This window comes from Marmota monax, unplaced genomic scaffold, assembly GCF_021218885.2.
Source record: "Marmota monax isolate L192 unplaced genomic scaffold, Marmota_monax_Labrador192_F-V1.1 WCK01_AAM20220418_F8-fsc00005, whole genome shotgun sequence".
NCBI lineage: Eukaryota > Metazoa > Chordata > Mammalia > Rodentia > Sciuridae > Marmota > Marmota monax.
Window position 1 is genome coordinate 30,349,783 of NW_026692254.1, and position 20,748 is coordinate 30,370,530.

Here is a 20,748-nt window from a genome sequence, read left to right on the forward strand (position 1 = left end):
GGTTTCACACTAAGTCCCAGAAGAATATAGAGGTGATCCCTTTTCCCGGGTCCATGACAGTCTCAAAGCCAGATGGATGCAAACGGTTCGGCAATCCTCAGTAAGTCCTGTGTGGCTCTGCTCCCCGAATCTCCGGGATATCCCTACTCCCAGCTTCCCAGGAGCTTCTTCCCAGAGGCTCAGGTCCTGCAGGTCTCCACGCAACAATGAAGCGTGGGCGGCCCCAACGGCTTCATTTGCATACAGCCGCGGCTTGGCCAATGGGCTGCGCAAGGGCTTTGGAACGCAGTGTTGCCATCTGCGTGCGCGCGTGTGTGCGAGTGTGACAGCGGCTGTGGCTGTGGCTGTGGCCGTGGCCGTGGGAGGCGGGCCCGGCGGAGCCCAGCCGCGCGGGGACCGGCCCTGGCTCCGGCTGCCACTGCACGTCGCGCGCGCCTGTCAGGGCCAAACCTCGAGACCACCCGCTCCGGCCTCACGCAGCCGCGATGTCTGTGGCCGGGCTGAAGAAGCAGTTCCACAAAGCCAGCCAGGTAGGGAGGCATACTGGAATGAGGGAGGGGGGCCGGGAGCCTGCGGCCCCTGGAGGCTCCCAGGCCTTTGGGGCTCAAGCTCTCTAAGAGGCTTCTCTCGGGGCTCGTTTTCTTCCCGCCTAGGAGGGCTTGAGGGTGGGGTGAGAGGCCGCCCGCTCTTTCCTCAGCTGGTTGGCGCTTTCTCCTTCCCGGTCCTCAGCCATCCCGAGCGCCTATAAATCTGAGAGGTTCTGTGCTGGAGAGAGCAGAGGTGGCGGGCCACTGGGTCTCGGGCACTGGAGACTGAGCGGGCGTGGGGAGGTGGAGGCCTCCCGAGACGCGTGTCGGGAGGAGGACCTTAGGGAGTACTGGGCTGGCAGGGCCTCCCTGGAGTCCCCAGCCTTTTGGTTGCGGGCGCCTCAAGGCACGTCCTGCTGCTTCCAGGAGGCGGCGCGGGCACCAGCGCCTCCAGGGATGCTGGGCCCCGCTGCGCTTCTAGCTCGCGCTGGGAAATGGACACCGCCAGTCTGTCCTGGGCTCCCTGACTGGGGCTCTCCTGTGCCGTCCTTTCCTTTCCCATCATCTTCCCTGTGGTGACCCAGGGCTGAGCACCAGGCTCCTGCTCTCAAAGAGCTGAAAGTATGGTGGGGAGACAGGGAGACAAACACGTAAACAAACAGTGCTAGACACACCTCCGCGCACAGGGGATGGCAGAAAACACAGTGGGGGCGTCGGGGAAAGCTTCTCCTTGGAGGAAGAGATGTGTCTTGAGAAGTATGGGGAGGAATGTGGCTGGGGATGTAGGAGGAGGGGAAGGGAATTGCAGAGGAAACAGGAAAACAGGGAAACAAGAAAATGTGTGTGTGTGTGTGTGTGTGTGTGTGTGTTGACAAGCAAATTTGTTTTCCAACATTGCAGGCTCTTCCATCAACGACAGAGTTCGCGTTGCAAAACCTACTCACCCCCAGCACCTCTGGGGATCTGTTGCTTGGCCCACTTCTCCCTCCCAGACTCAATTTTGCTAGAACCCAGGTTCCCAGATTTCATTCAGAACCCATATTTGTGATGAGGCTTCATGCTGTTTCTCCCACATATTGGTATGAGCAAAACAGCTGGCATTACAAAATTTTCTTTTAGCCTCCATCCCAGGCTAAAAGGCACTGCTGTCCCCTCACTCACACTCCATGAGGAAACTGTGTGATGATGCTGTTTTTGACTGGGGACATTGAGTTGGCGGTGGTGCTACTCAGGGTGACAGGAGTCCTGGAGGAGGTGCCAATTGGGTGGGGGCAATGATGGTGGATTCACAGTTGGACCTGGGCCCTTGAGGGGTGTATGGGATGTTCAGATGTCACTGGTCTTGGAGCAGGTGCATATCCTACTTTCAGGGTCCAGGGGTGAGATCAAGACTGGAGCTAATGATTTTGGGGAATTTCCAGCCTAAATTTTAAAAAGTGCTGAGGAAATTGAAAAAAAAATGCATAGTGGACTAAATACAGGCTCTTGGGAGCAACCATATTTAGGGACAATGTTTAGCCTACTGCTTGATGAGCAGTGACTTACTCAGTAAATATTTGAATAAATGAAGTTTTGGGGTGGAGAAACACAGAAAGGAAAGAAATAATAGAATACAGGATAGAAAGAAAAGTCTCATGGGGGCAGGGGAATGATGTGTGAGGAAATAATCAGCGGTGATTCTGAGAGCTGGGTAGAGAAGTTCAATTAGCTTGGGCATCCAGGAGGCCAAGTTCATCATGGTCAGGGAGTATCAGGATGATTGTTTTCTCTACTTGTTATGTGGACTTCCTTAGCCCAGGAAAGGACCAAACCTCCTCTTTTTGAAAAAATTCTTTTATTGGGTATTGGGTTTTATAGGAGCAAATATCAGAGATAACCAAGATGTAAGCCCTTGGAAAATTGAGGTTGATTTCTGACCACTATCCAGAATGAATGGTTGAAATCCTTGGAAATTATTGGCATTGGAAAAATATTATGCTAGTGATAGGTGGTTTGGCTTAATTACTTATAATCAGTTCATTAAAAAATGAAATGAGCAGAGAGGTTCATTTGGCCCTTATTTTCTGCATGACTGAAATAATTTGTGACTTCATTTGAAAGGAAAGACATCGCAGATTCTTTTTAGGCTTACAACATTTTGTGGTTAAAGTGTCCAATAGATAAATCTTTTATCTGTTCTAGAAGTCTTTCTAAGAAATCTTGCAATGCAACAGACTTGATGGAGATATTAGACTGGAGAATTAATATAATAAGAGGGAGCACAGTAATAAAAAGTGCCAGATGTTCTCAGACAACATTTTAACAGCAGATTTTAATTCATACAGAACTTTCCCAGGGGCAGGGGAAAGGGAGTCCCAGGTGATGTCATTGGCTAAATAATTCCTGGGGATTCAGGCAAGGCTTGGCCACTGATCAGCTCTGTGACTTTGGAAATGTGACTTAACCTATCTGGATGTTTGTTTTCTCTCTTTATGATGAATTAGAGGATTTAGAAGTCTAGTCCCTATTCTAAAATTAATCAATAGTTGCACAGCTCTATGACTATACTAAAAGTCATTGGATTGTACACTTCATGAGTGATTTGTGTGGTATGTGAATTATAGCTGCATAAAGTATGTGTGTGTGTGTGTGAAAGAGAGAATCCATTCCAGCTCTAAAATTCTTAAGTAATTTAAACATTTCAAAGGAAGAAAGAAAGAGATGGTAAAGGGAATCTTTTATAGATAAGGGAATCAAGATGATGACACAGATCATTTTTCTCAACAATGGGCCATGTAGAAATACTCATAATCTCCTGGTTATCTTGGTCCTTTTTTTCTGACATCTTACCTGTTTTTGAGAAAAAGTTCCCCTTATTTTACAAAGAATGAACTGTAAACCCCAGAGATTATGCATCATTTTGGTATCACATGAAGATCCAATAGGAGAAAGGATGAAATAAAATAATAAGAGTATAAGTTGAGTTACTAACAAAATTAACTCAATTCTTTGCTTCAGCATTTGGGACTAAAACCCTGGTTTACTGAGTTTGTAATTAAACACTATTTTTTTTTATTTTGTCAGGGTTTTTATATAGAGGTTTTTACTTTTCTGGTAGGGACAAAACTTGAGCTGTTAGAAACAAATACAAATAATTTAGAGATGGCCATTGTGGTTTCTTGCTAAACACAGTACCAATAAAAATGTAGCTTATGAGGGGCTGGGGATGTGGCTCAAGTGGTAACGTGCTCACCTGGCATGTGCGGGGCACTGGGTTTGATCCTCAGCACCACATAAAAATAAAATAAAGATGTTGTGTCCACCAAAAACTGAAAAATAAATATTAAAAAATTCTCTCTCTCTTTTTCTCCTCTCTCTCTATCTTTAAAAAAATGTATCTTATGATAATTACATTAGTGTTAACACTCATTGCTTTGTATTTGTTATGCTCACTTCATAGTAAATTTTCTTGATTGCAGTTAGCATTTGTGGAGGAGACTCAAGTCACACTGGTGCATACTCTGATTGCTGTATACTCTGGACACTGTATTAATGCTCTTTCCATTTTGGAACCTTCTTAGGACCTTGTTCCATATCCCCATAAAAGTCTGGGGATCAGTTTTCATCTCTTCTTCTTTTCTTCTCTCCCAAGACTAACCATCTAGTGATGACATCCTTGTGAACTCTATGTTAAATTTACACCCTTTTGTCTTTACATAGCAGTGCCCTTTAACCTCTGTCATATGATCCAGCAACACCATAGGGAATAGGGAGCTCATAATATAGCTTTTTGATAACTTTTACCCCTTTCTCTTTTAATGCATTAACCAGAAAAATGATAAGCAGTTATAGGGGCTTAGGCATATTCTCTGTAATTACCAATTGTACAGGGGGGCCATTTATGAGTAAATGCTTCTGAGAAGGATGCTCTTTGTAAGTTATGAGATTCTCTAGGGAGACAATGATGTCTCTTGTTTCACTTTCGCATTAGAGAGAAAGATAAAAATGCACTTTGCAAAAATCCATAATGATTTATTTTTTCTCTTAGATGCATCAAAAATATATTTAAGCTAAATACTTTTATTCTTTCCATATATATTGTGTAATAAAATTAATCAATAATCTGTTTTTTTTAAGTCAGAGCAGATGTTTAAACCAAACTGATTTTTTTTTATTATCTGAAGAATACACATAATCCAAACATTTCTTACCACTGGTAACTTTTTGTCCTGTAAAATAAATGTAATTCAGAACTTGATTTAAAAGCAGAGGTTTAAAAAAAACTATTATTTAAGATTAATTTTTCCAGCTTTATTAACAAATTGAATGTAAACTGTATTTTCCAATGTTAAGTGTGTGTGGATGGGTGGGGTGTCTCATGTATATCTGGGAAGTTATCATTGACATGCTTTACCAGAAAATAAAACTGTCACTAAGCAGAACTGAAACACTACTTTTTTTGGCTAAATAATAGCTAACCATATTCTGGAGATTCTGCATCAGCAAAATGTGGATATTTAGATTTTGCTTTCCAAAGGAAGCCTGGGAATGTGTTGAATTGGGGGTAGGGAAAGGGTCTGCAGAAAGCACTAGGGATGACAGCAGGGAGGCATCTCTAACTCTTCTAGTTCTTCTTTGCAGTGACTTCCCAGGATCATCCCCATAGGTTTTTACTGATGCACCAACAGCTGGTGACTTTCCTGAGCATTGTGCACCTTCTGATTTTCTTTCTAATCCATTGGTTGATGGTGTCTCTTCCCTAGAAAGAGAATTCTTTCCCAGACACTGATGCCACCAAGTGCTTTGACTGCTCCAGTCATCCATCAGTGTTGGAGTGGCTGCTAGTTCAGGCTGCATGACTTGGGCACTCTAGGAAATCTAATACTGAGTCATAGATCATTATCTATGTTTATGATCTGTCTTCTTCATGGGTTGCAATTCAGATGTCCAGAGGGCCTGTTGGCTAGCATGTGGGTGCTTCTTCTCTCTCCTGCTAGTGTTAACAATGGACAAAGCACACTTGGCTAGTCATTTTCAACCCCATCTCCTTTCATTTTCTTGTGTGCTTTGTTCTTGTGTTTGGAGTACATTTCTTCTCTCCTGGGCCATTTCTGTCAGCATACAGGCATGCTCTTTAGTATCTCCTGTCTTGCAAAAGGAAAGGAGAAAATCCTGCCTTGGTCTTAGAACCTTCCATCTCCGCTGTTCTGCTTCCCCTCTCCCTTGCTCAGCAAAGTGCATTAAGAGAGTTTGTTGTCCTGTGTCTGCTTTCATGTCACCCATTCTCTTCTCAACCCATTCCTGTTCACTCTCTTCTGCGGTGGTCCAAGACCACATAGCTAGGTCTTGAGTGACCTCCAACTTGCCAAATTGGATGGTTACCTTCCCATCTGAGCTATCAGTAGCATTTGACTCAGTGGGCTGTTTTTTGACTACAATACCCTCACTTGCTTAGGTTTCCTCTGGACCCAGTGGCTGCTCCTTTGAGTGTCCTTAGGGTTAATGACTCTTCTTATCTACTTGACTGCTAAATCCTGGTATATCCTAGTGTTCTGGTTTGAGCACCTCCTCTTTTCTAGCCTTGCAACTCAAAATGACTTAAAGTCACTGCAGACTTAAATGCAGTGTGTATGTTGATTACTAAGTTATATTTCTAGCCTAGATGTTCCTCCTGAATACAGACTTATAAATCTAACTGCCTGAATCACTCTCTTTGTGGGTATTTAAAATAATCCCAAACCTATGATGTCCAAATCTGAACTAACACGTTTTTTTCTACTGGTAGTTTAAAACATATGCTCAGTTGCTTAATTAAAACCAAAACCAAAACCAGGACTCCTTGATTTTTTTTTCATTCTTAATTCATTAGCACATCCTACCTCCTGGTTCTGTTATGAAAATATACCTTAATCTATTCACTGTTCTCCATCTCTGCTACTATCACCCTGGTCCTGGCCATCATTTCTTGCCCTCATGATCACAGTATCTTTCTAATTCATTTACAATCACTTGTACCCACCCAGCTACAATCTGTTTACTCACAGTGGCCAGGATGCTCTTTTAAAAAATGTATCTCAAACAAAACAAAACATAACATTACAAATGCTGGAGAGGATGTGGAAAAAGGAACTCATATACTGTTGAGGGAATGTAAATTACTACATTTATGGAGAACAATATGGAGATTCCTCAAAAAAGAAAAAAAAAAGAACTAGGATATGACTCAGAAATCCAACTTCTGGACATCTACCGAAAGGACATGAAGTTAGCATGTCACAAAAGACACCTATATTCATGCTTATTGCAGCACTATACACAAGAGCTAAGATATGGAATCAATTTAGGTGCCCATAAATGGCTCAGTGGGTAAAGAAAATATGGTATCTGTACACAAGGGAATATTATTCATTCACAAAGAAGAATTAAATCCTTCATATGCCTGTAATTCTAATGACTCAGGAGGCTGAAGCAGGAGGGTTGCAAATTCAAAGCCAGTTTCAGCAATGGAGAGGCAGTAAGCAACTCAGTGAGACCCTGTCTCTAAAAAATACAAAATAGGACTGAGGATGTGGTTCAGTGATTGGGGGCCCATGAGTTCAATCCCCAGTACCAAAAACAAAAAAAAAAAAAAAAGAAAGAAAGAAAGAAAGAAAAAGGCCAGCCTCAGCAATTTAGCAAGGCCTTAAGCAACTTAATAAGATTCTGTCTCAAAATTTAAAAAATTATTTTTGAAAAGGGCTGAGGATGTGGCTTAGTGGTTGAGTAGCCCTGGGTCCCATTCCTCATTAAAAAAATAGAAGAAGAAAAAGAAGAGGGAGGAGGAGGAGGAGAAGAAAAAGAAGAAAGAAATCCTGCTGCCATTCAAAAGTGGATGGCACTATAGAACATTATGCTAAGTGAAATAAGCAAGATACAGAAAATAAGTACTACATATTGTCTCTCATATATATGAGAGTTAAAAAGCATTGACCTGCATGTAGAATGATGATTACTAGATGCCGCAGTCTGGCTGGGCAAACTAACTTGGGGGGTGACAAGCAACTTGTGAAGGTTGATACAGCGGGAGCCGCTTTATTGCAGTACAGCAGAGGTATATATACTTAACTAATTACACACAGCTTATCTTAATTAATATAAACTAGATACAGCAGTCAACCAATAAGGAATCCTCATCATCTTAATGATTACACACAGCTTAACTTAATTGACATAATCTAGACACAGCAGTCAGTCATTAAGGCATCCTCTTCATCTTAATGGCTTGCTGGCATTACTTCACAAACCACTCCTCTTGGCATGCTGCCAGGTGCCGTCTTAACTTGGTTGTGGCCCTCATCAACTAGAGGTTGGGAAGGGTAGGGAGTGTGGATAAAGGTAGATTAGATTAGATTACTGCATGCTTGTGCATGTATTGATATATCACATTAAATTCCACCAATATGTACAATTAACACCTTAATCAAGAATAAAATATTTTTTAAAAGAAAAACATGGGGCTGGGGATATATCTCAGTTGGTAGAGTACTTACCTCCCATGCACAAGGCCCTAGATTCAATCCCCAGCCACCACAAAAGAAAGAAAGAAAGAAAAAAATATATATATATATATCTTAGACCGTGTAATTCTGCTGGTAAGTCTTTGGTGGTTTCCAGTTGCATGTAAAATTAAACCTAAACTTTTCATGTCCCTGTCAGTCTCTGGTAATTTTATTTGCTCTGATGTCTACTTATCTGATTTTAACATAGCTAAACTGCCCCCACCCCCGGCTTCTTTCTTTTGATTAATGTTTGTATGGCATATATATTTTTATGGTTTTACTTCCAACCTGCTTGTACTGCAATAGTTGAAGTGTGTTTCTTGAAGACAGCATATAGTTAGGCCATGCTTTTTAATTTATTCTTCCAGACTGTATTTTAATTGCCATATTCACCCATTTATTTTTGGTATAATTATTTATATGTTATGATTAAAGGCTGCCATTTCATTTATGCATTTATTTTTATTTGTTGGCCCTGTTTTTATTTTTTTTCATTTTTATCCTGCCTTCTTGTATGTTAGTTGAATTTTTTGAATTCCATTTTGATTTTTTTTCACTTTTTATATATATCTTTTTGTATATACTGATAGTGGCTATTCTAGATATACATTATATGTAATTAACTTATGACAGTCTACCAGTGTCATCATTTTACCAGTTCAAGTGAAGTGTTGAAAACTTATTTCCTTTTAATCTTCCGTTGCCCTCCCCAATTTACAATATAATTGAAGTTAAATACTTTCCCTTTTTATACATTTAGAAGTACATCAGGCAATGTTATAATTTGTGTTTTAACCATCAAACAAATTAGAAAACCCAAGAGATAAGAAGTCTATCTTGTTTACCCTTATTTTTGCTTATCATGTTCTTTCTTCTTTCTTGATGTTCCAAGTTTCCTTCTTTCACTGTTTCCTTTCTGTTTAGAGAAACCTTAGCCATTTTTTTTGTGTGAGTAGGTCCGCTGATAACAAATTCTCTTAATGTTCCTTTATCTGAGAATGTCTTGTTATCTCCTTTATTCTGAATGATATTTACTGTGGATATAACATTCTGGATTAATGATTCCTTTCTTTCAGCACTTGGAAAATATTGTGCTACTTTCCTTTGGCCTCCTTGGTGTTAAATAAGTAGGAGGTCATTGGCCTGAGGCTGTCTGGGTACTTAGTTCCTACATAATGAACTACAACCTAACTTAGTATTTAAACAAACCAAAATCTAAGTTAGAATAATAAACAATAGTGTTTCAGCCAATCACAAGCAGCCAGGTTTCAGCCAATCACAAGAAGTCAGTTTTTCAGACCATGCCCATATAAGGGTAGACTGCCTAGCTTATTTCTCTATTTTGCTTCTGTGTTCTGCATATAAAAGCACCAGTTCACACTGCCTGGGCAAAATTCTCTGAACCTCCTGTAGTTCTGAGTGCTGCACAATTGTTCTTTGCTCAAGAAAGCTCTGCTAAATTTGATTTGTCCAAAGTTTTTCTTTTAGCAGCAATTTCTTTTTCTTTTTTTTTTGTTTAATAGAATGAAGATATATTTTTAAAACTTTTTTTTAGTTGTAGATGGACACAATATCTTTGTTTTATTTATTTTTTTTATGTCACTCATGTGAGGCAAGTGCTCAACCACTGAGCTACAATCCCAGCCTTAGCAGCAATTTTTGATGAAAAATTTGCTATAATTTGTGTCATTTTTCTTCTAGAGATTAGATGTTATTTCTCTCTCATTGCTTTCAATATTTTCTGTGTTTAGTTATTGACTATGGAGTATCTTGATATGGATTTCTATTACTTTGTCCTGTTTGGGGTTTACTTAGCTTCTTAAGATTGCTTATTATGTCTTTTACCAAATCTAGAAAGTTTTTAGCTATTATTTCTTTGAGTGCCTTATCACCCCTGCACATTTTCCTTCCCTTTTGGGACTCAGATGACATGAATATTTGATCTTTTGTTATAGACCCATGTGTCCTTGAGTCTCTGCTTTCTGTGCCTTCCTCCTGACCCAACCCCCATTTATTTTCTCTCTATTGTTTAGATCCAGTAATTTGTATTATTCTATCTTCCAATTCACTGATTCTTTTGTCTTCTGCATTCTGTGGGTGAGCTACATGTTGATTTTAAAAATTTCAATTATTGAATTTTTCAATTCTTTTTATTTGGCTCTTTATATCTTCTGTCTCTTTGCAGAGACTTGTTTTTTCATTTGCTTCAAGCATGCTCACAATTGCTTGTTGGCTCCTTTAGAATCTTGGGCATAATTTTAATGGTTTTGTCATCTTAGTGTTGGCATCTATTGATTGTCTTTTCTCAGTCCACTTGAAATCTTCCTGGTTCTTGTCATGATGAGTGATTTTTTTAATTGAAATATGGGCTTTTGGGGTAATATATTTTGAGACTCTGAATCTTATTTAAATGTTTGTTTTTGCTGGTTTAATTGGACACCACTCTGATAGGGGAAAGAGATGGCATACTTTTACTTCCAAGTAGGGTAAGGCATCCAGTTCTCCCCTGCGACTGTTGATTCTGAAGTTGGGGTTTCTCCTTATTGCTGAGGGTGGGTGGGAGTTCTGGCTCCCCAGTAAACACCCTTGATGCCTCTCTGGCTGGTGGGGGAGTAGAATGTTTGTTACGTCTCCCCACTTTGTCTCAACTCACACCATGGGAGGGGCAGCTACATTACCACTGAGAAGTGATGAAGTTTTGACTTTCTACCAGGTGAGACCTCCTCTCCCCACCAACCCCAGTGGGAAGGAGAATGAACACCTTCTTACTACTTCTAGAATAGAAGTCCAGGCTCCCCACATGATCTCCACTGACACCACAGTTAGAGGCAGATGGTGTTGGTAGTGCCTTGTGGGGTTGAAGGTCCTGCCTCCCTACATAGCTTTCTCTGAGGTGAGGAGGCGAGAGGGTGTTGAATCATCTCTTTGCAGCCTGGCAAGAGTGAAATAAGACTCCTACTCATCTTTTGCTTGTGTGAATGGGATAGGGCCATAGACTTTTCTGTGATATTTGGCTGGAGTTACTGTCTAAAATAGTTTTCTGTCTTGCTAGGCTACCTCTTGCGTGGTCTATTGGCTACAGACAGCAGGCCTTTATTGGTGCCATTGCCATTTTCATGTTACCAGCTTTTTACATCACACTCTTGATTATATTAAGAAAAAAGAAAATTCAAGGAATTCACCAACATATCATGTCTTGGGTACCAAAGTTCCTAGCTGGTGTGCCTTCTTCTACTTTCCAGAGTCTTCTTATACTTTTGCTGTATATAATGCCTATAGTTTATTATTTATTTATAATATAATGTATTATTACTTATTTATAATGCCTACAGTATGTATGTATGTATGTATGTATGTATTTATTTATTTACCACACTGGGGATTGAACCTAGGGACACCTAATCACTGAGCCACATCCCCACCCCTTGCTTATTTATTTTTTAAAAAATTTTTAAGATAGGGTCTTGCTAAGTTGTTTAAGGCCTCACTAAGTTCCTGAGTTTGGCTTTGAACTTTTGATCCTCCTGACTCAGCCTCCTGAGCCCCTGGGATTATAGGCGAGCACCCCTATACCTTTTTTCATTCCCTTTTTTCTTTCTCTCTCTAGCTTTCATATATGAGAGAAAACATTTGACCCTTTAATTCTGGTTAATAGGAGAAATATGGAAAAATACTTCTTGTCTGCCTTCCCTTAAGCAGAGGTTCTTGATATTACTCAATTTAAAATCCCTTCTTAGCAGATATTACTGTCTTGTAATTTCTTCTCTCTTTATCCTTTATGGTCTCTCAAGTCCTTCAAATACTGCCTTGTACATAGTACCTACTTCAGTAAACTATCTACTAGTGTTGAGTGAATATTTAGCAGGTGATTTGGGGCCTGGATAGCCTGATTCTCCTACTTCAATCTATTATTTGCCTGGATCCTCTTGGCATTTTATTAGGGAGTAGAGGATGTTTAAAATTCAGACTTTACTTGAAATTTTCCAGTTTTGAAATATTGATAATTAATTTAAATTTCTAAAGCCTATGAAGACCAAAAGAAACATGTGTGATGAATTAATGTGATCCACTGCCAAATGGTTGGCACTTTTCCTTCAGAGTCTTAGACAAACACAGATTATTTTGAATGGTTCATCCACAGGTCACCTTTTTCTCAGGTTTGAATAGTAGAAGATAATTCCCAGTCTCTCCTAGTATTGCCAGTACTTGCTCAGGAACTAAATATGGTCTCCCCAGAGACAGCTCTTGGCTTGTTGTGGGGGACGTTCTTGGAAACCCTGTGGGAAGGCAGATTGAATAGAACTGAACTGAGCATTTGCCCATGTGCTATTGTGTTAATCTCTGGAAGGAGCTCGGCTGGCATAATGTGGGGACTGTGGCATGATCGGGGATAAGGGCAGAGAGCTGTCAAGTCATGATGCAAATTTGACAATGCTGAGTGGGCAGAGCAGCAGAAGGCAGGCTTTGACATGAGTGGGCAGCCTCACATGGCTGTGCAAAAGCTGGCAAGAAATGAAGTGGAGCTAGAACTTTGCTTGTAGTGACCTCTTTAGGAATATTTTGAGAAGAGGATAAAATAATAGATGTTTCTGGGCTGGGGATATGGCTCAGTCATAGAATCCTTGCCTCACATGCATGTGAGGAAATCCCTGGTACTGCATAAAAGAAAAAAAAATAGTTTCTAATAAGGCAGATCTAACCTCCTCTTTGGTGGTCCCATTAAGCCTTGGCATCCCCTAAGTAAAAGTTAACATATCTTAAAATAGTCTTATAAATTTTGCAAAGCTTATAAAATTTGTTTAAAAAATGTTAACCAACTTTCTTGAATTTTATCCATCCTGAATCCCTGCTATTCAAATTGGTGTCTTGAATCAAGTACTTTTTCCAAGAAAAGACATCGTCTAAAACATTTCTTTAAGAGTTGACTACTTAATCTGATGGAGGAACATCCTGGACCAGCAGTAATGTTCCAAGGATAGCATGTTATGCAGACATTTCAGAGAGTGAAAATAAAATTCTATAATTTGACCATTGATAGCAAGAATTTGGGTCTTCAAAATCACAGATTCACTTATCTTGCTTTTCCATAGTGCATTTCTTTCCTGGGGACAGTGGGTGGAGGCCCAGGTTTATTTTGAAAAAGCAGAAGTGGGAATGAGAGCAACTAGGAAAATCTAGAAATTTCTCTTCTCTTTCTCTGCCACTGAAATAGGCATTGTTAAAGCAATGATATTAAATGTGCTTTTAATTCAGTTCCATTCTAGTGTTTTGAAGCCGACCCTCCAGGTATTGAACCTCTATGGGTTGTTGGTGGAAAGAGCTTTGAACTGCAGGGCCTGTAGGTCTGCATTTGAGTACTACTTGTGCTGTTTTACTGTGAGTTGATTTGCTCTTCTGGAAAAGAGGCCACTGATAATCTCACTGGCTGGCTGTGAGGGCTCATTCAGGGGAGGGGGCCAAAGGGCTTTGTAAACAAGTGAAGTTCATTGCCAGGGGGAGTAGTATAGAATTCCAGAAAGACAGTGAGATTTAGGAGTTGGGAAAACTAGGTGTCCTTTGTTTGCCAATAAGGGCAACTTTGGAAGAGTAACTTGATTTTCCTTGGGATTGGATTTCTTTGTCCATAAACGGTGATAATGGGACGAATATTGGAGATTATTCACAGGAGTTTCCATTTATGAGCACCGCTTGTTTGCAGTGATTGTAGTAGTATTTTATATGCACTTAATCTTCACAGCAGTCTGCTGAGGTACTTACTGTTTTCATCATTTTATCAAATGAGAACAAATGAGAAAACTTAAGCTGCCCTTGAGAAGGGCCAGGGTAGGTCTGATTCCTCCTTGTGTCTTAAGTGTTTGGCCTGAGGTCGCATTCATAAATGTATCAAATGATGAGAGACTATCCCAGAGGTCAAGGGATGTTCTCAAATTTGCAGAGCTTTCTCAACTTATAGTAAGGGCTAGAACTCAACAATTATGAAGGCCTCCATGTTTGCTGATCTTTGCTATGTCATGAACATATTTTCTTAATGAATAAATGAATGAATGCACAGGCTGATAAACTAACTCTTCTGCAGGATAAAGGAAAGGTTTGCAATATTTTGTTTGCCATAGTAATTGCCTTAAAAAGAACTAGATCATAAAAAACTAAAGTTACATGGTTATATGCATTTAATAATGTGCATCAAGTTTCCAGACCCTACATAGGTGCATATAGAAGCTCTCAGTGAGTGAGTGATGCAATAGTGGATGGTACATGTTGCATTGGCTGCAGGCCATTCTCTTCCAATGATCTGCACACAGTGAGTATTATGTGTGTGTGCTTTACTTCCATTCTCTTCCCTCTGTTCCTTGGCTATTCTTGGTTTTGAACCCGGCAGCCATGCACCACCTGGCAGCCATTCACCCAACAACAATGAAGACCAGCAAACCACACCACCTGTCTCTCCTAGATGCTATCATATTTTCCCCTTTTTGTTTATTTTTGTGGCTTCTTTATATCAATGTCTTTTTTTTCATTTCTTAATATCTACTTACTAAGTTCTGTGTAGATTCTTCCTCCTAAGTATCCCTCCCATCACCACCTCCTCATCATTTGCCCTTGCTTCACAGGGATCATGGCTCCTGCCTGGCAGAACTCTGTGCCCTGTTACCACAACATAAATTTAACATGTTATTCTCCTTCCAGGGCTCACAATGGTGTTCCCAAAGGCATAAGAGAGAGAGACCCCTTGATTTCATGTATGAGAACCTTTTCCTGCTGTGCAGCTCCTTCTAGCAATCTTCTCCCCAGGTTAACACCCCCCTCCCTCCATTCTTCATCAGCCTTATGCTCACTCACTCCTTTGCCTGTGCTATTATTTCTTGCCAGAACACTTGCTCCTCATTTTCAGAGCCTGGCAGAGGACCTCACCCTGCTTAAATGCTACTTCTTATTCTTTCTGTTTTCCTTTTCAAATCTATGGACCCCTTTCTGCTGCCCGAGCCCTGGCCATATACATATTGATAATGGTAATGTTGATTGTGTTGAAATTATTCTGATTTGTCTTGGGCCCTCCTATGAGATATTGCATGCTGCTTTTCACACAGAAGTCTTTAGAAATGTTTGTGGAGTGAATGACTGATTGTTTATGCTTGCATTCTTTTTTCAAGACTTTGAGCTTATAACTCTTAACAGAAATCTCGGGTTGTCAGACTTCTAATAGCTGAATAACAGTGATGTTGCACCAAAATTGAAATTTTCATTATTGTATTAGTTTTGTGTTTAACTCTGGCAGCTATTTTGTTTTGAGGTATGGCTTTTTATAAATAAATAATTAGGCATTGGGATTTCTAAAAAATTTATCTTCGTATCCAGGAAAAATGTTTTGAAAACAACCAACCAACCATTACATGAGTATTGATAATTATACTAATCAGCTTTATTTTGCAGAAGTGCTGGGTGCTGTGCAAAGTATTTTAGAGGCAGGATCTTATTTCATTCTCATAACAACTCTATCAAAAAGATACTGTTCTTACTCTTCTACAAAGGAGGGAATTGAGGCTTGGCAAGGTTAAGTAAAACTTGTTCATGGTCACACAGCTGGAAAGTGGTCTTTCCAGGACTTTCAAGGACAGGCTTGTGTGATTCCAAAGCCGGTATAGTACTGTACTCGTTACTATTGTATGAGATAAATTTGTCTGTGCTATAGCCTCTTCATTATGATTTTGAATCCTTGCGTAAATTTAAGACACTTTCATTATTCATTTGAACCAGATATCACCTGTTTAGACTTTGCATAATATAGAATAGTTAAAAACAAGGGTTGGCAAATTATCATAATGGGCCAAATATAATCCATTGCTGCTGCTGCCTCTTCCTTCTTCTTCTCTTCCTCTTCCCTCTCTTCCTTCTTCCCTTGAGCTCACAATGGTTTTTATATTTTCTTTTAATGTTCACAAAAATCAAAAGGATAAAAATATTTAGTTATACATGATAATTACATGAAATTCAAATTTCATTTTCCATCAATAAAGTTTTATTGGAACAGCCATGTTTACTCACTTACATGCTGTCCCTGGCTGCTCTTGCACTACAAGGTCAGAGTTGAGTTTTTGTGCCAAGAGTGGATTGCACTGAATGCAAAGCCTGGAATATTACTATTAGGCCCTTTACATAAAAGGCTTACTAACCTCTGCTTTGCTTCTAAGAGTCAATGTATGGTGGTATGCACATTTCTGGAGCCCTGGATGGTATGCTAGAAATGTTTTGAATGTATGTGCAGCTCAGTTGTACATTTTTTTTTTTTTGAGGCTTTCCATTTGCCTGACAATTTTGATTCATCCTGGTGATCCAGGAAGGACCTGTCTGGAACTTCTGGAACACATTCTTACTTCCTTACATAAATGCCCAGAAGTCACCTCTGCTAGTGCCTCATGGGACTGTCATGCACTGAACTCTTCAGTCCAAATATTACAGTCCTAGAAAAGAGTCACTGCAATATGTTTACTTGGATGGGGAACCTAAGAAATGTTTGCTTGTTGATTCTTTGTCATTTTGCCATATACCTCATTAGGGAAGCATGACTTACTCCTCTGACTGGGTTTACTCCTCTTCCATCTTTTTTCCCTTTTTGTTTTAATTATTCTGACTTCATTTTGCCTTCTCCTTTGCTTCATTTGAAAGAGTCCCAGTTCTCTACTTAACTTTTTTCCTGCCAGTTCTCTACTTAACTTTTCCCAGGGCTCAAAAGTAATTCTTAGGGCTGATGTTATTTTCATGTTTGTCTTTCCTTTTTAGAATGGCTTTGGTTAAATATGTATATTTTAATTTGTGAGCCACGTTATGAGGAAGTTGATTATTGTATGATCACCTATGGAAGCACCGTGGCCCATTTGAGTCTCAGTTAACCTGAGCCAGTTTATACAACAGCAGCAGAATGTTTGGATTCTATTGGGGCAGGTTTGGATCATATATGTTCTATAGGATTTTCAGAAATTTCATGCCAGCACTGTGTGAGCCAGATGGTACCCTTATTAGTTTGCCAGACATGCTACTTAAAAAAAAAACACTGTGCATTTGCTCTTCTTGGGAGACTTCAAAGGGTTTCTTTGACAATGAAAATCAGCCAAAATTACTCTAAAAGAGAAATTCTTTGGAGCTCATCATCAAAATAAGGAGTGCAATATCGGAAGACTAGTATAGATTTTTAAGGAGCAAATATTAGAATTGTTTATTTCTCAGAGAATGAAAAATCCCACGGATTTAGGTCAAAGAAGGTATAACCCATTATACATTTTTTCTTTGATAAGGCTATTGATTTGCTGTCCATGGACTCTTTGGGGTCATTTTAGTCAGTTAGAGTGGGTGAGTATAAGATAGATAGATGAGGGAAATTGCTCAGATCTCAGGAGATGGAGAGAGAGAACCAATTCACTAAATCAAAAGTTGAAAAGGATAGAGTCTAGTTACTCTGAGAAGACATAGCCTAGGGAAGTTTGCAAATTTTGAAAGGGGGATGAACTCCTAGGAGTACAACTACTGGATTTCCTTGAGCAGGCAGAAGTTGTAGACCAGCTGTTCACTCTGCCCAGAAATTTGGGGTTCAGCAGGGATTGCAGAAGAGGCAGTGTCTCTCTGCAGCCAATTTGAGGAGCTTGATGGAAATGGGGAGGCCCAGCCAGAGAGAGAGAATGCAATCTGCTTATAGTACCTGGCACTTGATGAGGACTTTGGGGAAAATGTCTTCCAGCACCTGGGTTTTCTTACCTGTAAAATAGACTTTATTTCTCAAAGGACTGATGTATTTATGAAACATATACAGTATTTGACTCAATTCTAACTTGTAGGGATGTGGTCAGAGGGAGAAATTATGTATCTAAGGAGCTTTTCGCATAATATATGGTCTAATTAATGATAGTTTAAGTAAGTAGCCCTTTAGCAAGGGAGTCATATAATACATTGGTTATGAGTTTGGGTTCAGTCAGAGAGATGTGGTTGGAATCCCAGACCAGCCATCTACTTAGCTATGTGACATTACTCCTCCACAAACCTCAGTCTCCCCTTCTGTAGAATGGGGTAGCAAACCCAACATGTGAACTCAGAGAATTAAATGAGGTAATGCAGGGTTAGCACATGGCTCAACACATAATAATCGCACAATAAATGCAGGCTGGTAACTTTCTCAGCTGTTTTCCCATCTAGAACAGAAAAAAGCAAATGTTATCAAGTTTTATCCTCCCAAGCCAACTGTTCTTGGAAATGCTCTTTATATCCTGTAGGGGCCCTCTCCTAGGTTCCCTGGGGACAGAAGCCCTGCTTAGATGATGAATTATGTCTGAAAGAAAATGATAATACCCAGTGATGATACCCACCCTTCCTGATGTTTTCATACTGCACACTTAATTTGTGATTTTGGTGCATAAATTCTGCATTTTTTTTCAGGACTCTTCAAAGGTGTTGGGGGATATTTGGGATTGATGATGAAGGGGACATTCTCTATTATTTCGTGCTGTGGGTGTAGCCTGGAGTTTAGAGTGTGGGGTGGTACAGCTGACTGTGAAGTTCACTGGCATGGTTTTGAGTTTCACCATAAGCAAACTCTGAGACAAGGATTTGTAGAGAGGTAGTTTGTTGGTGTTTTGTTTTTGTTTTTGTTTTGGTGATCTCCGGTGGGGGAATAGGGAAAAGAGTCAGGGAAGTAAAGGAAACTAATAAACGTGCACTATCCAGGTTAGTTTCCTCCGCCAGTAACTGGAGTTCAATCTTGAATGGGAAATTAGTGTAGACAGGAAAGAAACACCTGAGAGTTTTCCCAGAGGAGGTAAGAGGCGGGGCATTTATCTACCAACTGCACTGAATGAACATTGTTGCCCTGAACAAGGGCAGCTGCTCCTGGAACATTATCCAGTTTGCCTGGTGCATGGGCAAAAGTTGCACAAAACACAAGACAACAACAACAACAAAGCCCCCAGGCTGAAAGTTGTAGGCATTTTCAGCAAACAGTCTTGAGCTTGTAGAGATGAGTCCTGGGGATCACCGGCATTGTATCCATAGCATCTGCACATCTCATGGAAGGCAGAAACACTGCCTCTGCTACCCAGCAACTTTGTGATCTTGAGCATGCTATGTATTTTACCTTATTTTCCTCATCTGTAAAATGATGATAATAATAGTACCTTCTTCCTAGACCTGTGTAGGAGGATTGGCTGAGTAGATTCAATTAAGGTAAGGTAAGGTACATGGTAGAATGCTTGCCATGAAGAAATTACAAAGAAATGTTAGCCTTTATTATTTTGTGATTACCCATCGAGTTTCTTCAGGTTCTTTATCAGTATAATTAAATATATTGTATTTATGGTGATGTATGATGAAAATTCATTTTTAGTTATTTCTTTGTGCATCAAATAATTTCCCCAATTTTTTAAAAAAATATTCATTTTTTGTTGTAGATGGACACAACACAATGCATTTTATTTTTAGATTGAACCCGGGTTCCGCCTGTGCTAGGTGAGTGCTCTACCGCTGAGCCACAATCCCAGCCCCCCAATTTTATTTATTTTAAGGCTGTTGTAACACAAAGGAGACCAAACATTTTAAACAATTTTATTGATATATAATATTTGTACATATTTGTGAGGCACAATGTGATGTTTTGATATGTGTACATGTGGGTATACAGAAGTCAGGGTAATTAGCATATCCATCACTCCTTTATGGTGACTACAAATTCTTCTCTTCCATTTTGAGGGCAGTCATTTCTAATTTATTCTCCCCAAAACATTATTATCTTCTTACTAATAATGTTTGAGAGTACCTGTTTGCCATCTTCTTGCCAACACTGGGTATTATCATTTTCTTTCAGATTTGCCATTGTGATAATTTAAAAAATGTTTTGGGGGCTAGGATGTGGCTCAAGCGGTAGCGCGCTTGCCTGGCATGCGTGCGGCCCGGGTTCGATCCTCAGCACCACATACAAAGATGTTGTGTCCACCGATAACTAAAAAAATAAATATTAAAATTCTCTCTCTCTCTCTCTCTCTCTCTCACTCTCTCTTTAAAAAAATATTAAAAAAATGTTTTGATTTGTATATGTTGATTTCACAATTTGATTATAAATCTAAATAACAGATTCTTCACAGATAATGCATTTATTTGGGAATGGGCATTGCAATGGGAATTACATATGCCATAGTAAACTAGGAGTCTGTTCACTGAGGTTGAGGCAAGGGTAAGTTTTTAAAGGCAGACTGAGGAGGATTACGTAACTGTTTTGAAGCAATATTCTTGGCTACAAGGATCAATAACAAAAGTGGCACCAGCTCAAGGTTGGACAGGCAGTCGTCAGGCAGACATCCTTGCAGAAGTTATTTTCTGGTGTAAGGTTGTAGTGGCTTTGTGCAAGGTTGTAGGTTCTTATTATCAGGCACATGTGCAAGAGATTCCCTCCTTCAGAACCTCTGGCCTTTATTTATTTATTTTTGTTAGGGTTTGACAGAAGAGATTCCATTTTGATTCCGATAAGTTCACAGTGCTGAACATTTGCATTTCTTTTGTGAATTACCTTTTGACATTTTCCATCTTTTTCTATTTCATTGTCATTTTAAAATTTATCTTTATGTATCAGGTATGTTAATACATCACTGCATGTCTTCAATATTGATCTCCTTGGTTTTTCAAACTTTTTTTGCATTGTATTGTTTTCCTTTTTGTAGTTTTTATTACAA

The 20,748-nt window shown here is 39.7% G+C and overlaps 1 protein-coding gene across 1 annotated transcript in view; it reads left to right on the top strand.

Moving 5' to 3' along the window:
- Nucleotides 1-355: 355 nt before the first annotated feature.
- Nucleotides 356-20,748, top strand: part of Sh3gl3 (SH3 domain containing GRB2 like 3, endophilin A3) — a 153,196-nt gene continuing 132,803 nt past the window's right edge. Inside the window, exon 1 of the mRNA XM_046438911.2 lies at nt 356-530. Within this exon, the coding sequence (XP_046294867.1) occupies nt 486-530 (45 nt within the window). The 5' untranslated portion in view covers nt 356-485. The remainder of the gene's footprint in view (nt 531-20,748) is intronic.